General features: G+C 46.3%; 1 protein-coding gene across 1 annotated transcript in view; it reads right to left on the reverse strand.

Moving 5' to 3' along the window:
* Positions 1 to 2165: 2165 nt before the first annotated feature.
* Positions 2166 to 16247, reverse strand: part of LOC8027735 (neuron navigator 2-like) — a 244850-nt gene continuing 230768 nt past the window's right edge. Inside the window, exons 7-8 of the mRNA XM_042286071.1 lie at positions 3680 to 3727; positions 2166 to 2224 (exon numbers count right to left, since the gene is read on the reverse strand). Of these exons, the coding sequence (XP_042142005.1) occupies positions 2166 to 2224; positions 3680 to 3727 (107 nt within the window). The remainder of the gene's footprint in view (positions 2225 to 3679; positions 3728 to 16247) is intronic.

Consider the following 16247-nt stretch of genomic DNA (forward strand, 5'->3'; position numbering starts at 1 on the left):
AATTGAAAACGCCGAAACTTCGTAAAGTCTTTAGTATCAGGGATTTCTCAGATTTTTGTTTTGTTTTCTGAAAAAAAAAAATAATTGCCTCCGCGCAATGAATTTTCATAAATTAGCTTCACTGTGACTGGGTTGAAAATAACGCTTTAAAGGGGCCCTGCAACACCTTTTGGACTGGTTGTTAATTTGCACGAAACCTGAGCGCACTGAACGTAGTAACCTTATGAAACTTTTCTTTTCTCAAATTTCGCTTTATTTTAATAGTGATAGGCAAATTAGAATTACAAAAACAAGCAAAAAATAAGCTTCCTCATGACGTCGTAGGTCCTGGCTTGAGTGGCCGTGAACTAGAGGAGGGATAGTGAGCTCATGGAGCGCTCACGGCTGCCGCACTCCGTGTCGACGGCTCGAGAGGGCGCCACTAAAGCACGTGTTGGATAGGCTGCATGAAGCGGGCGGCCAGGGCGGCTCGCATTGCATGTGCTGCCCGATTAAAGACTAATTTGGGATAACACTTCATTGGCCAGAAACGACAGAAAACACGGCGTAAATATCAGTTCAGAACGGGAGCCACATCGTGCTGCCATACCGCCAAATGGCAAAATCGCCAGCCAAGCCCGCGCCGAAAGCCTTCGGAACGCTCGGAACCGGTCGGATCATCGAGACGGTATACGACCGCAGCGCCGCCGCGTACATCCGGAACCTTTCTACGCTCGCCGTTCGTCGGCGCCTCATCCCACTAGCCCTTTCTTGTATGCGCCGTTTTTTCCGCCGCTTGGTGGCGGGTATGCCGACGGGTCATTTCTTGTTGCCGTACTTTCTAAACTGCATTTGTTTCTTTTCTGATCTAAAATAGTGAACAAAAACTACATTCATAAGTAATTAAAACGGCTCGCGACACTTATAATTTGCGTCTCGACTAAAAAAAAAAAATATTTTTTGCGATTTTGACCAGTAGTAATCCCAGGACCAAAGACGTCACATACCGCGCGCTTTTGGCAACGCGGGTCGCCCTCGTCGGTGGAGGAGGTTTCCGCGTCGTCCGGTTAAAATGTGACGCACTGATGTTTAGTTACTCTCTCCGTGCCCTCTGGCTTGACCGAACCCCAAGAGACGTGGAAACCGCAAGAAAGGTAGACGCTTAAATATGATTGCAGGGCCATTTTAAAGCGATTCCTATTGGCTTCACTTCTTTTTTTTAAACAGAAAGGAATGGTTGCTGAAAGCAAAATATAAAACAAGGATGTGGGATCCGCAACTTCACTGGAAACGAAGATCTAGAGCGTCAAACAAACTCTCTAGATCTAAAAAGTGTGAAGCAGATCTAGAGAGCGTGAAAGCACAGCAATAAATAAACGACACGCGCCTTGGAAAAATTAGATATGATGCATATAAAGGTACTCCTTTCATTTTTTCCTGGCTGGATTTCCCATGCGGCAATCGGAAGGTCTTCAAACGGGAGAAAGGAATATTACTAAAATGCGCAATAAAAAAACTCTCTCCAATGCATGAATAATTGAGGGTAGTAATAGAGGTGTTCCCATACAAAGACGGCATACCGAGCATGTGCAACCGGTCTGGCCAACGAGCGAATGATTCGTAGCCCTATCCAACGCCTTTACTTGCTCGAAGCCAATCAATCTTCATATTTCTACATCTGGCTAGCAGGGCGGAGGTGTTTTAGGAGAAAGAAGACGACGAGGGACCGGAAGATATTTACCTAAGGTAGAGTGAACTATACTACGTTTCACCTTATGTTGTATACCGCAGCGAAGGCTAGAAGCGCGAGCTCATAGCGTTGGCAGCTGCCCTTAATGCACGAGAGCTTGTGCCGCCAAGATGTGCCCTAGAGCAAGGAGCTCGCGCTTGTAGCCTTTTCTGCGGTACATCATAAGGTGAAACATAGTATAGAAGGACCGAGTGGGACGAGCTACAGGCTCCGCTCATGCTTTCAGTTGTACCTCAAGATGTGGAAAGTGATCAGGTGGAACCAAGCCACTTCGACCGCAGCGCCATCTTCGCTGCAATCGAGCAACGACAAAGGCCAAGGTCATATGGGCAATACAGCCCCTTAGGGGCTACATTGCATTTTTTATGATTTTGACGTCACAGGTAACGTCAAAGCATCACGACACGACAACGTTAAGACGTCATCGCCGGCGACGTTACGCAACTCCAAGATGGTGTCGTAAGGCCGTCGTGACATCGCGTCGCTCTCTTTTCTCTAAAGCACAAATACAAGAGTCAATTCCAAAAGAAATGAAGACACCGGCGCTAGTCGGGTTTTAAAGCCTGGTGGTTTTCCAGAACCTGCCATACTCACGGGATCAGCCAATCAGCGTTGATCACGTGACGTTTTCTAATCACCGTCGAGCATCGCGGTCGATTTTTATGCTTCATTAAATCTGGCAAACCCCCCCCCCCCCTCCCCCCCCGGGCCTGACGAGTCAAAAAAAAACGTTTAACGCTCTCTCACGCGAAAAGCACAGTGGAGGCTCGAAGCCGTGGCGCTGTTAAACCCACACTGTCTCAGTTGATAGTCTCCCACGCTCGTATCTTTGTCGATGAAAGCAGAGTGAAGCCGTCGTAGCGAGCGTTTGGTCACTGGTCAGTCGTGGCAAACAGCAAAGAGCCGATCAGAGCTACGCTTATGGTCGTGCACGTCGCCAGCAGAGACAGACACAGCAGGGTCTCTAAACTCGTCAAACACAAAGTTGGGGCCGAAGTTCACGGAGCATACCGATTGGACTTTCATGGCGATGACTTGGCGCTTTGTCGCCGGCGTCCAGCCGGCGCGCTCCGCGATCTCTTGGCTCCAAATTTGTGTTTGCCGAGTTGAGGGCCCCAAAACGTCTGAAGGAACTCAATTGCATGGCTTAGAATGTTTAGGATTCGATTCTTTCTTCGTGGTTCACTCTTTGTCGTTCTTATCACCAACTGCGCAATATATTTTCTTTTTCTGCGTAGCGACAATAAAGCAATTTGGACTAGTCATGACTTTGCACGTCACTAAAACTACCCCCCCCCCTCAAACAAAAAAAAAAAAGAAAAAAAGAAAAAAAGAACGTAGGCCACGAGGTATGTTTGATTGCAAACTCCCCATAATCGGATGTATTAGCTCGTGGGACTTGCTAGATAGAGTTCGCTGATCAGCTGATCCTTAAACATCTGAAGGGTTTATTTTCAGCGAACGACTTCGCTAAAATTTCCGCTGGACTCCTTGAATTAAAGTTTTCAAATTTACGCAATCTCATAGCGGCCTTGATGTGAGTGCTTGCTCCAGCACGCATATATCTTGGAATATACTTTTTCAAGATTAAAACCGTGAGGGCAAACGTTGATCTTGTGAGTGAAAGATAGGCGCCTCCACCAAAATGTTTTCCCACTCTCAATCGTCGCAAGCAATGTTGCACGCCCACAATTGTATAAAGACGGGGCTCAAGGAATCTTACCTTACCTGTTGCTGTTGTAAGAGAACATCGTTGCATGCCACGTTGGGTGTTTATGACAGTTCTCTCTTTTTGTATTTTGTTTCTATGGGCTAATCTTTAAGGCCCCCCTTTACTCCGTTCGACAGGCGCCGTCTCCGCTTTGCGGCGATTTGGCGCGCTGCAGCAAAAGGTTGCCGCCCCCGGCCGTAGGGGATCCAAATGGTGTGTCCTGCCTCTACTAGACTTACCAAACGATGCGGAAGCTGACACACGGTTGCCCAGAGAATCAACAGCACCTGTCGAGAGAGAAACGACAAAAGTTAGACAGTAGCTATTATAGTGATAATGCAATTAAATGCAAAGGTGCAAGCGAGCTGGACAAGAATGACGAAAATAATCCCCGGAGACGGGGAGTATTTTGGATATTTGTGCTTTTCCTTTGTCCCCCTTGTTCCCCTTCTGCAAAGATTATTTTCCTCGCAACTGTACTGGCACAAGGAACACAGTGCCGAGTCATTCGTTTTATGCAACAACCCGGGAAAAAATTGCGGTGGCTTAGCTCGGCTATGCCAGGCTATACGTAGCGTGAGCTTATGCGCACAAAACAAGAAGCGCTATCAAGCGGCTCCGGTGCAGCGTCAGACTTGGCTGCTGCGCAACAGAGGCGCACAGCTGGACACGCGACGGCGCCAGTGCGTCGGCCGCGGCTATGAGTCCCTCCTCTGGAATGCGCAGACCGGCGAGGCGCGCGCGGCGGCGGCGGAGCGCACGGCGGCGGCGGCTCCGGCGAGCCAGCTGTGCGCCGTGTGACGTCACTGCTCCTCGCGCATGCGCAGCACGGAGCACGGCTTATTATGCGAGCCACACGAAACTGCTCAACCAAGGCCAGTGTAGCTCACGCTACAAAACAGGTCTGGGTGATATACCTATCAACAGAAGCCCCACACAGAAAATTATCTCTAAATTATTTCTCGAATCATTAATATTCAACCGCAGTAACGTAAAAAAAAACATTTCGAAAATGTAGGTTTTACAACAGCTATAAGTGGTCCCTTTATAGATAAATTTGCAGTACACCATTTTAAACTGGATGGTATTCACAACTCCAGCGACCTATAGGGGGCGCCACTACCAAATAAACGTGGCGGCTGGGTCCAGGCCGCGTCGGCTCGGCCGGGCCGCCTGAACGGGTGGTGCATTTAATTTGACAGTTTTTTTTAATACCCAATTTTATAGGTATTTGAACTGCGACGGTTAAGTGTAGCCGGTGCACATAAACTTGCAGAGCATAGTTTTGTTTTCCCGGTGTTTTTTGTTCTTTTTATGTCAAACTTTCGTTTCGGAGATTTTGTTCAAAACCGAAACTATGGGCTCCGGAGAGACGGTAATAAACTCTAATCAAGTATGATCACCTAAGGAAAGCGGCAATGACTACAGAATTGTTCCACCTAGAGTAATTTTCAGCTAACTCGCATGCGTCGACCATGCGACTTATCCAGTCTTGTACACGTTACTAAAAAAAAGTAATCGATTACAATTACTATTACTCTTGGCTAAAAAGTATTCGATTAGATTACTTGATTACTCGACGGCAAAAGTAATTGGACATTACTTAAAGAAGTAATCGTTACTTTTCCGATTACTTTATTGTGTGAAGACACATCTTTACCGCTCATAACAATGAACTACTTCCAACCTATATTTCACATTTGCACAAGTATTGAAGAAGAAAAACTGGCTCCCTCTTCGTGGTCGTTGCACCTTCACAATGCGGACACAAGCATAGAATTCGTTTGAAGATGTTTAATGATTTGGGCGTTCGCCAGTGTGTGTGCGTGTTGGGGGGAGCGGAGGGGGTTCTAGATCTTGTTAAGCTTGAGCAAGTGTTGTCGCTCAAAGTTTGCGTCGCTCATTTTATTATTCACATGTGGATGAGCTCGCACGTTATACAAAAGAGCAGCAGCTCCAGGATTTGAAACGGATCATGTGTAGTTTCCATTAGCGGAAGAGATCGCCCCGACCACTTCTCAACTCGAAACATTGCTTGTCACAAAGACCACGTAGGGGAAATGGGGAAATATTTCAACCGCCTTTGTTATATTTTGCATCCACTTTAGGCATTCTTCGGTTCTGGTTCTCCTAAGGCTACCCTGCTTAGGGTAGGTACCCTAAGCAGGATTTTTTTATTTTTTTTATTTCTGTGTGTGGTGTGTGTGAGGGGGCTAGTTTGGACAAAGGACTCACAAAGCTACATTCTGCTTCCTCAAACTTCGCCCTGAATGGACTTTGTCACGCACTGTGGCTTCCCTGGGGCTTCCCACTCCCAATCCCAGCTCGGAAAAAAAAAGGACATTTTACAGAAACTGTACATAGAAAGAGATTGACCTCGTTTCCTACAGCTCCACAAAAGTCTTTCTTTTTTTCCGTTCGAAAAAAAAAAGCAAATTTAATTTTTGTCATGTCATAAAAAAAAGGCGTGTGCCGGGGGGGGGGTCCCGTGGACAAATTGTAACGGTTACAAGTAATTTTATTACTTCAAAAAGTAATCAGATTACTCTTGTGATTACTGCCTAATAAAAGCAATCAACTGATTACAAAATTACTCCAAAAAGTAATCGATTACAAGTAATTTGATAACTTGTAATGCGTACGGTACAAGTCTGGACTCATCTGTCCGCGAAATCGAGCTTTTGTGCGTATCCACGTTTCAGAAACAGCTCCAGTCGTCTGCTCGGTCAATAACACAGGCTGCAGGAAAATTACGAAAATTAATCAAGCGCTTCTTGAGCCAAGGAGCTTGTTAACCCGCTGGCGCCGCACTAAGCAGCTGATACTCGTATTCCAATTCAAATTTTAGTAGCAATCGAGAAGTCATTTTGACGAGCGGGTTATGTATCATATTACGTACTATAATGCCCCACTAAAGTGATATTAGTGTATTCTTCGGATTGAAATATGAGCTTAGTTGACTAGCTATTAAGTGAACTGCTGAATAAAAGTATATTTGACAGACAGAGAGATACTACTTATACTCAGCCAAATGGTTCTAGCCGGTAGCACGGAGACGAATGCGGACAAACTGAAGAGAGTCTTCATCGGAGGTTCACGCAGAACCTCTCTGGCATTGAACTTGACTTTGAATTCTGAACGGAGAAAATGAGTATTTTTTTGTGGCCGGGCAGCCTGAGCAATGAAGACATATATTGCTGCTGGCTTCGACGGAGGTATAATATAAATATTGGAGGCGCGATAGATCATAATGCCGTGACAGCTCCTAACTTTTGCGAGACCTTTTGAAAGCAGACAATTTCCCTCATTAATCGTATGCAGCGAGCAGGTTTTCCTGAATCAAGTAATTGCGAAATCAGCCCAACTCCTTCGGTGTGGTCCAGATGCTTTTTCGGCGAAAAGCAGCCAAGATGAATAGCCAACGCACCGACCGGCGTGGGTGTCTCGAACCTGAAGCTAATCGAACTCAACCAAACTCAAGAAAAGCAGTATCGAAACTTCCCATTCACTTGACTGCAACATTGGTGTTCCCTGCAGCGAAACACCTCGTCTGTCGTCCTCAGTCCACTGTTCTACATCCTTATAAAAAAAAAAAAAGACACTTATCACTTTGAATGTGATTCGAGACAGACAAGAAATCGAAACGTTTTTCCGTGATTCCCCATCCAAGAAATCAAAAGCACGCGACCGTGTTTTGTGGAGTAAACGGGCTTTCAAACACCTGATGGAAGGAAACAATCTACTGAGGCTTCACCACACTAATGAACACTCAAGAAAACTTAAGAAATTTTCGGACCTTCGTCAAATTACATTGTTCGCCACCGCGCCGAAAACACGTGTTTGCGAAAGCCACCAGAGACGCCGAGGGGCGCGAAGCCACCTGTTCCGGTTGGTTCCCGGTTTTCCCATATACAAAAAAACAAACAAAAAAACTAACTATTTAGCCACTTTTCGGGATCCGTTTCACATGTTTAGCAGTCCTTTTGGGTCGTGAATAGAACATTTATATGCAAATAAACCCGACAAAAAGCTTGTCTACACTTAGTTTCAGCTTAAAGGGGCTGTGCAACGACATTGGGTAGGAATATTTCTTATGGATGAAGAAAGAATAAAACAATTAAAACAGGGACAACAGAACCACATCTTTCAACTAGCAACAGACGAGTAAACTTTCAAAAGCGAGCAGCCGACTATACCCAGTAGGAGTAGGGGAGAGAAGGGGAGAGAAGGAAAGATAAGAAACGCGAAGTGCAAGTCAGGGTGGTAGGGTTATCTCGGATTTTAAAAATTCAACCTCGGTTTTCGTCAGCAGGAGGGAAGGGTTTGACACGTTGTTCTTTGATGTGGTCATGGCGAATGATTCTATGATTTCCCTGCCGAATCTGCTGTCATGCCCCCCCAGACTCGCTTTGCTCGCTTTTGCTCGCTTTTGAAAGTTTACTCGTCTGTTGCTAGTTGAAAGATGTGGTTGTGTTGTCCCTGTTTTAATTGTTTTATTCTTTCTTCATCCATGACTTAAACGAACACGCTCTTCTCCCAAGCAGAATATTTCTTACTTTACACCAGCTTCCTGGCACTAGTGGGACCCAAGAATACTCGAACGCAACACCACTGACCAAGAAGCGTCTTCGTCGCGGCGGAATTCAAAGGATGAAAGCGGAGCTTTTCTTTCAGTCTCTCCTTCCAAAGCCGCCTTTCGCTCCTTCGCGAAATTTGATGACGGAGCTGTGGGGACAATGGCAACAGTACGATCCCCGGGAATGCGTCATCGAGCTTTGCGGTGACGATATTCAAATGCTGCTCACACAGTGAACGCGAAGACTGCGCATTCGATCTGGGCTCGTAACAATCGATGCCTCGGCATGCATTCGGGTAGTGGCCCGTGTCCTGTCGCTGCAATAACAACAATAGCCGAGCCATAACAATGTCTGCAACTCAGCGCGTGTCCTGTGCTTTGCCAACCCCAGCGCGTGGCCATGATCAACATTGGCGGCATATAATCGGCTCCAGATCACGTGGCCGCTTGTTCTGGCTGCGAGTTGAGGGGGTGAACGCTGCTCGTTTTTCCTTAAATTTTTTTTCTGGAACTTCTATTGCGTGGGGTGAAAAACGAACGCGTGTTTCATAGGTCATTAACGTCAGAGATCCGTTTTAAGCGGTATTTGCGCAAAATACAAAAATTGTTGCATCGCCCCTTTAAGTCCATATACGCAGCCGACGCTACAATCAAGCAGCATCAAAAGCGGAAGTCCCTGGGCCTTTTCTGTTTAAGATTTGTTCAGCGATGGCAAAACACGCACAGAAACATTAACATTTTAGACAAAACCCCGAGACTGGGAGGGGGGGGGGGGGGGGGAAGGACAACACAACACCAAGTCTCAAGCACAGCTGAAATTTATTGGACAGCCCGTAGCGTCGGCTACGTCTGGAGTTAATCTGAAACGACATAGAGAAAGGTGTTATATCAACTAAACGCATGATTTATGAATCTAAACGGCGTCAGGAATATCTGAAGCATTCTTAGAGGCCAACATAGAACGGAGTTTATAACTTTTCTCATTCCTTATTGGAGCCTGACTGATCACGGAAAGGTGTGTTGTCCAAGCGACTACTGTCGCTTTTGTTTGAGGAGTTATAAATATCGGCCGAAACGCTTAATTTAGAGGAGAAAAATACAACCCAAAAAGCACTACAACGCTTAAAGGGATACTTCAACGAAATTGGAAATATTCCCGTCTTGTTCAAAAATAGGTTGAATATGATCCACAATATCCGTAAATGACAATCGCACGTTTGTACTTTGAGCCTGGTGGCTGTATTTTTCGTTATAAACGGCCCACTCTGGCAAGCGCTCGGAGAAGGCCCAGCGGAGACCACGTGACATCCAACGCAATCGTGACGTAGGTCGTCTCAGGACAAGCAAAGCTACGGCGACGCTGACGTCGAGAGGATGACCTAGTCGTTCCAGCCACCGAAGCGACTGCTTTTGTACGAATTTTGAGTGATGGGTTAATCTTCTGTAATCTTTTAGGGGGACAATAGCGACTTCTGCGACACACAAAAGGCATTCTCGGGAAGAGGGGGGTTCCTCCTGCCCCTCTTCTCTCGTCGTGGCCGGAGGCGAGACAACCTCCGTCACTAGCTGCCAAGGTTGCTAGATGGGCGTTACAAGCGAGGCGTTAGCGACATCCACCAGGTGCTCTTTGCTAATCGTTTAATTCGTTTTCAAATTCCTTTTCGTGAATTTTTTAACAAGATATTGGTATGTTCGATTTGATGGTGCTTTTTTGAACACATATAGACCAAAAAATGAGCGCCGAAATTTTGTTGTGGTATCCCTTTAAGGTAAATATGGTTAATAAGAAGAAAACAAAAATCTGAGAGCCACTTAATTTACTAAGTTCACATCCTTACGATAATTGCAAACTGCCCCTCTACCATGAGGTCGCTCATTCTGATTACTGAAAGAAGAGTTGATGCTAAAAAAAACAAAAACAACTAGACTTGGCTACAAAAAAAAAAAGAAAAAGAAAAAAAAAACAATTTCGAGGCAAGGAAAACGAAAAAGATGACTAATATAACATCTGAAATTGTTGATTTCTTTTTCCATTTTGATTCTGTAAGCAGCTGAACCAGAGCTGTTTATTAAACTGGGATGCGGGGAAGGTTGCCAGAGAGGGGAGTAGATATCACATCGATCAATTACAGAGTTATAACGTATCCAAGAAATGATAGATATTCCAAAAAGCCGCGCGTCCTTAGCTAAAAAAAAAAAAAAATAATAATAATAATTTCTTGCAAGCAATTGACCAATCGCGTGATGGTGAACCTCTAAACTCTTGTCGATTCGAAAGTTAATTACATCTTTTCAGGCCTAGGATTCAGCGCTTAAGAGCGATTAGCCGCTAAGCTTTGCAACTGACGTTTGCAAAGATTAGCGGCTAAGATCCTGTTTGCGTATACAGTTGGTATTACCTCTAGAAATTACTATAGGATATGCTGTGTATAACATTATAAATAAATATGAACGCCTCCTGGCTTCCGTGTTATCCATACCTCATGTCATCGAACGCACCCTGGGCAAAAATAGGAGTTCGTTATAAAAAAATCAACTGCTTCACGTGCCAAAACGCTGGCAGCAATTACGAACCAAAGGAGCCATCAAAGTACGGATACCAAAAATAAATCTAAATTAATCTTCGAAGAATAACAAATATATCTAGAACGTAGCTCAAGAAAACCGTTCACATAACTTAAAAAAAGAAAAAAAAAGTGTTCATGTTTTGTTTAAGTTTCGCGAAGACCGTACCAAGAACTCATTTCGTCTAGACGCAAGTTGTAGAAGTCAGACCTGGTGAACTACTCGCGTAAAGGCACCCTGCGCGGAAGAGTAGACCTCTAACACGTTCTTCACAATCCAGGTATCCCGCTTATACACTTGGCGAAACTGTTCTCTGCTGATCCGACCTTCATGATTCACGTCCAACCGGCGAAACATGTTTCTAGTACGCCTCCGGATGAACTGCAGCTTGATGTCCTCCATCTCTGGAGATTCGCCATGAAGTTGCCAGATCGCCTCGACCAGGTTGATCATCTCGTCGAGGGTCACGAAGCCGTCCCCTTTCTGGTCGAAGACGTCGAAGGCCCAGTTCAGCTTGTCATCGGGGCTCCCGCTGACCGTGATGGCGATGGTCTTGACGAAGTCCCGGAACATGACGTACCCGATGCGTCGCTTGTCCATGGCGTTGAAGATAAAGTCCAGGAAGGTATCAGGGTAGCCGTCCGGGAACATGTCGCCGTAGACATGCTTCAGCTCCTCCTTAGTGAAGAAGCCTCTGGGGAAGTCGACCAGAAACTCATGGTACCACCGTCGGAGGATCCTCTGGTTGAGACCAGTGCACTCCACAAGCTCGATGAGTTCGTCGCCCTGCAGACGTGCCGTGCTCGAACAGCAATGCCCCATCATGCAGGGTCCCAACCACAAAGGTATATGGGCTTCAGGCAGTCCTAGCTTCAATTTGTCCTAGCTGCAGGCAGTTGTAGCTGCAGGCAGTCCTAACTTTATTCAGTCGTAGCTTCAGGCAGTCGTAGCTTTATGCAGTCGTATCTTCAGGCAGCCGTTGCTTCAGACAGTCGTAGCTTCATGCAGTCGTGACTTATGCAGTCGTAGATTAAGGCAGTCGTAGAGAGGGTAATTCTGCGGAGGATTTAGAAGCTGCACGCCGACACTGGCTGCTATTCCCACTTCTTTCTCCTTGGCTCTGCCGCGTTCCAATGTCAAGCACATTCTAAAAAACAAAACAAAAAAGGGGTCGCAAAAGTATTCTCCGAGGTTCTTCGGCTTGCCCATATTTTGCACCCTTAAAAGTTCTTCTAAGAATCATCTAAAAAGGCTTCTATTGAAAAACCTATAGGCGGTTCGTTTCTGCTCAAAAGAGTTCTTGATCGCCCAGTTGCCTTTCTAGGGCGCCAGGAAGGGATCGTACTTGACGCGAAACTGTTCTTCACTATTTGAAAGAGTTTTTGGGTCATAAAAGAATCCTTTGAAGGACATTATTTTACGAGCGCATGATTTGTTCGGTATTTTTTTTCTCGATTATTTGAGAGGAAATGGATGAACGAACCTGACCACTCATAAAATTGCACCACCAATAGACCCACTACAAAGTTCAGTACCATCTGACGGCTCGTATAGCAGTTTAGGTTTTGCCCTACGAATGGCGGTGATGAACTTGTATTTCATCGGGCACCGCCACTTTCGCAAATCAACGGCTGGCGAGGAATTGTTTAATATGTTGTTCTTTCTTGATCACTTTTAGTTCGATGGTGACGAAGAACCTGCAGTGAGAACCAAGCTCCAACCCACACAGACGTCTCGATAAAATTCTGTACACCAAAGGGCTTTAGAGCTCATTGTGCGCTGCCCACAGATTTACTAAATCTGGGTTAGAAATAAACGCTTATATAGCTCTTGTGTTCCATTCCTACGTCGCATCTTACTTATTCCCGAATGTACAAGCTTCGCATCATCCGCTTAGGAACATCTTCAACGTCTTCGTTTATCATTAGTACGGCATAGATGATGTTCCACAGGGTGGATGGATGCTATCAGCTGCACCCTTTATATCAGGCGGCAGCTTGCGCCACCTAGCCTTGCTGTACGTCATCCAATTCTCCCTAGATAATTTCCACCAGGCTTCCAATCTCCTCTTTGTTATTAAAATGCAATTATCAACCCCCAGCGCTCCGGCCTAATCCGCCTCCCCCCCCCCTCCCCCTTCCCGGGGGGAGGGGGGGGGTGCAAGCCTTGTGCACCTCAACACCACATGTTCTATTGTCTCGTCTTCCCCTTGGCATACGGCTCACCGCGTATCCATTTCGGCATACTTTGTCCTATAGGTCCTAGTTCTCAATAATTATGTTCTAGCCTCGAATAGAGTTCCTGTATAGGCTCCCTACGGGAGCCAGAGTTGCGCGTTCATTCCCGTAGCGCCGTCTTTCCTGCGCGGCGTTTTGATCCCACTCGTCACGTGACTGAATTCGGCGAATAGCGGCGCCGCGCGTTCGAGGCACGCGGCGCGCTGGAAAGCAGGGGAACGTACTGTCGGGGCGTGTGCAACGTCTACTTTCCTGCACGGCACTTGATCGGGCTCCTCACGATGATCGTATCTCGGCGAATAGCGGCGCGGCGGCACGTGGAAAACAGACGCGCAACTCTGGCTCCCCTAGGGAGCCTATAGAGCTGAACTCTAGCCTCAAATAACAAAGAGCTCCCCCTTGAATTATCATACCAATGTCCCTTCCCTTATTTTCTTTTTTCGTCCCATTTACGCAGTTGAAGGGACCATGAAATTACCTTCCTTATTTTTGCAAAATAACTTTCACATTAAACCTCCAATGTTCAATGAACGCCAAACAGGCACCCGTTTTCGTTTCGGTTTATTAACTTCTACAGGAAAAACTATTGAAATATCGAGCTTTTCTTCCTCTCCAGAGCACACCGGAAAACCAGCCGCGGCGTAATTTTGACGGTCGTGATGTACCCTGGCACAGGAACCGGAAGTTCTCACGGTAGTAGCAGAATGGGAGCGTTAGCGGCGAGCTGGCGGTGTGCCGGTAGGTTTTACCACAACGTTCTACTGCGGTGATGGCACCGATGCCACCGTCATATTTCCTGAATCGGCGCTTCCCATCACCGCGATAGGGAGTATTCACTAGACGCCATATTTTTGGGTGCTGTTTAGAGCGCATGCTCAGAACGAGGTCACATCAATAGGCTGCTAAGACCGGCACTCTTGATGGTGCGGAATGCACGTTGCAAAAGAACTGTGGAAGCTCGCCATCAGCACGCACTCAGCGTTCGCGCACACAGCTATGGCCGCCAGTGAATACTCCCTATAGCCATAGGGACATCGCAGCTGAGCGAAATTCAATTTGATATGTTGCGCTACAGCGACAGCATGGGACTGGTCCCATACGCTCGTACGAAGCGCAGCAGGTCGTCAGCACGAAAGCCGCTTCTCCGCCGCCGTCAGCCGTTCCCGCGGTATCGCTAAAAAGAACGGAACGCGCTGTCACTTAATGGCGTAGCAGAAAGTGTACACAGTTTTCTATAGGCTCACGCTTTATAACTTTTATTTTGTCGGGATAAGCTCGCAGGGCAGAGTGGATAAAAAAAGAAAAGAAAAAGATGCAGTACGCTGTCTTGGACGATCGCGACATTAAAACACGACTTTACTGGTAGTACAAATCTCTCCACACGCCTTTCCTACGATTGCAGAAGACAATGTAACCTTAGCAGAGATATAGCAACGTAGAGATGTGATTTCGTGATCGCATAGACGTTGCGAGAGTTCAGGAATGCTAACACTAATCACTTTTCTCGGGTGATGAAAACCCGTCAAAATTCGAATCCTTTATACACGCCTTTAAATACAGTACGCACCAGTAATATCTTCAACTTGAGCACACACACGGAATGCTCAAAATAAGAAATCCGAGCGATGTTCGAAGAGACAAATACTAAGTAAGCACCACTGTAGTCGAAGTGAACAAAGACGACGGCACGAGTGTTTCTGCTGTCTTGAGGGTGCCGCCACAACATCGCCACACGAGTAGATGGATCTTCAATTCTAGAACGTGCTGGATTATCAGCGCGACACGCGACGAGGATAGACCTATTGCTATAGGGAGTATTCAGTGGCGGCCATAGCTGTGTGCGCGAATGCTGAGCGCGTGCTGATGGCTGACTTCCACAGTTCTTTTGCAACGTGCATTCCGCTCCATCAAAATTGCCGGTCTTAGCAGCCTATTGATGCGAGCTCGTTCTGAGCATTCGCTCTAAACAGCACCCACAAATATGGCGTCTAATTAATACTCCCTATATTACCCAAGCATCAAGGGAATGCAGGGATTGGTGTTCCACGCGCCGCACGTGCTGGCCTCAGCAGCAGTAACTTTTCCAAAGCAAATACCTAAAACAAATGGCATCTTGCACGTGCGTTCGTCAATGCTTTATTTTGGTTATTTACTTCGAATCTGTTATACGGGGAAGGCGTGCGCGCGTGGCGCGTGGAACACTAATCCCTTCATTCTCCTTGATGCTTGGGTAATATAGCAAATGGTCTCTTCTAGGGTGCCTCAATGTCTTTCTGTTTAGGGTGATGCCACCCTTTATAGTACCCGATGCCGACAGCACGCGCTCACGGGGAAAATACAAAGAAATCGACGAAAACAAAATGTCGCCATAGCACAGTCAGCGCCACAAACGCGTGCAGGGACACGCTCTTTCACGCGCTTCTGAACAAAAAAAGAAAAATAAACGTGTGGGACAAAATGGCGAGATGTCTCCACCCTAAGCAGAGCGCACATGAAGGCACCCTAGTCTCTTCAGTCAAAGATAGCGCTCTACGCGAAACGATGAGCTTCCACCACGCCGATCACGTCGACGATCACCACCGACGCCATATTTGTTAGCAAAGCAGGAACCATGACCGGCGCAGGTGCAGTCTTATCTTCCTCTTGCTTCGTTTACCAACCGATAGATGGCGCATAGCTCCGAGAATTATAAAATTCGGGAATTTCCGTCACATCGCTAATAGACCCTTTCCGGAATTGAGTCTGGCCACTTTGATTACTATCATCATCATCTATCGTCATACCTTAGTGAGATGGAAAAAAGGTTAGAACAGCGCAACCTAGGTTTTGACCTGACTTACATGGAGCACATAAAGTAAATCAAGTATCGCCAGGGTTACTGTATGTAGACGACATAGTACTCGTATCAGAAAGTCGTGAGACAATACAGGAACTAATTAGGATTTGCAACAGGGAAGGGGATAATTCAGGACTAAAATTTAGTAGAAACAAGTCGGGTATAATAGTTTTCACCGACGAGAAAGGAGAACCCCTGGAGATACAGGACACATTGATAGAACACGTAGAAAAGTAGAAATATCTGGGAGTATGGTTAGGTGAAGGAAGACGGTATCTAAAAGACCATGAAGAATTGTAATAAAGAAGGGGCACCGAGATTCAGTTATCATGAAACACAGGGCACTATGGAACTATAATAGATATGAAGTCGTCAGGGGTGTGCGAAAGAGAGTCATGGTGCCAGGACTGTGATTTGGGAATGCGGTATTGTGTAGGAGGTCAGAAATCCAGGCAGGTTCAGAGACACAGCAAAGGAGTGTGAGTAGGTTGGAATTGGGGGCACATGGGAATACACCAAATGAGGGAGTACAGGGGGATATGGGTTTAGAGACTACAGAAGCGATGAGTAAAGTAAAATTTGAACAAAGACTA

This window comes from Ixodes scapularis, unplaced genomic scaffold, assembly GCF_016920785.2.
Source record: "Ixodes scapularis isolate PalLabHiFi unplaced genomic scaffold, ASM1692078v2 PGA_scaffold6__148_contigs__length_123643588, whole genome shotgun sequence".
NCBI classification, from domain to species: domain Eukaryota; kingdom Metazoa; phylum Arthropoda; class Arachnida; order Ixodida; family Ixodidae; genus Ixodes; species Ixodes scapularis.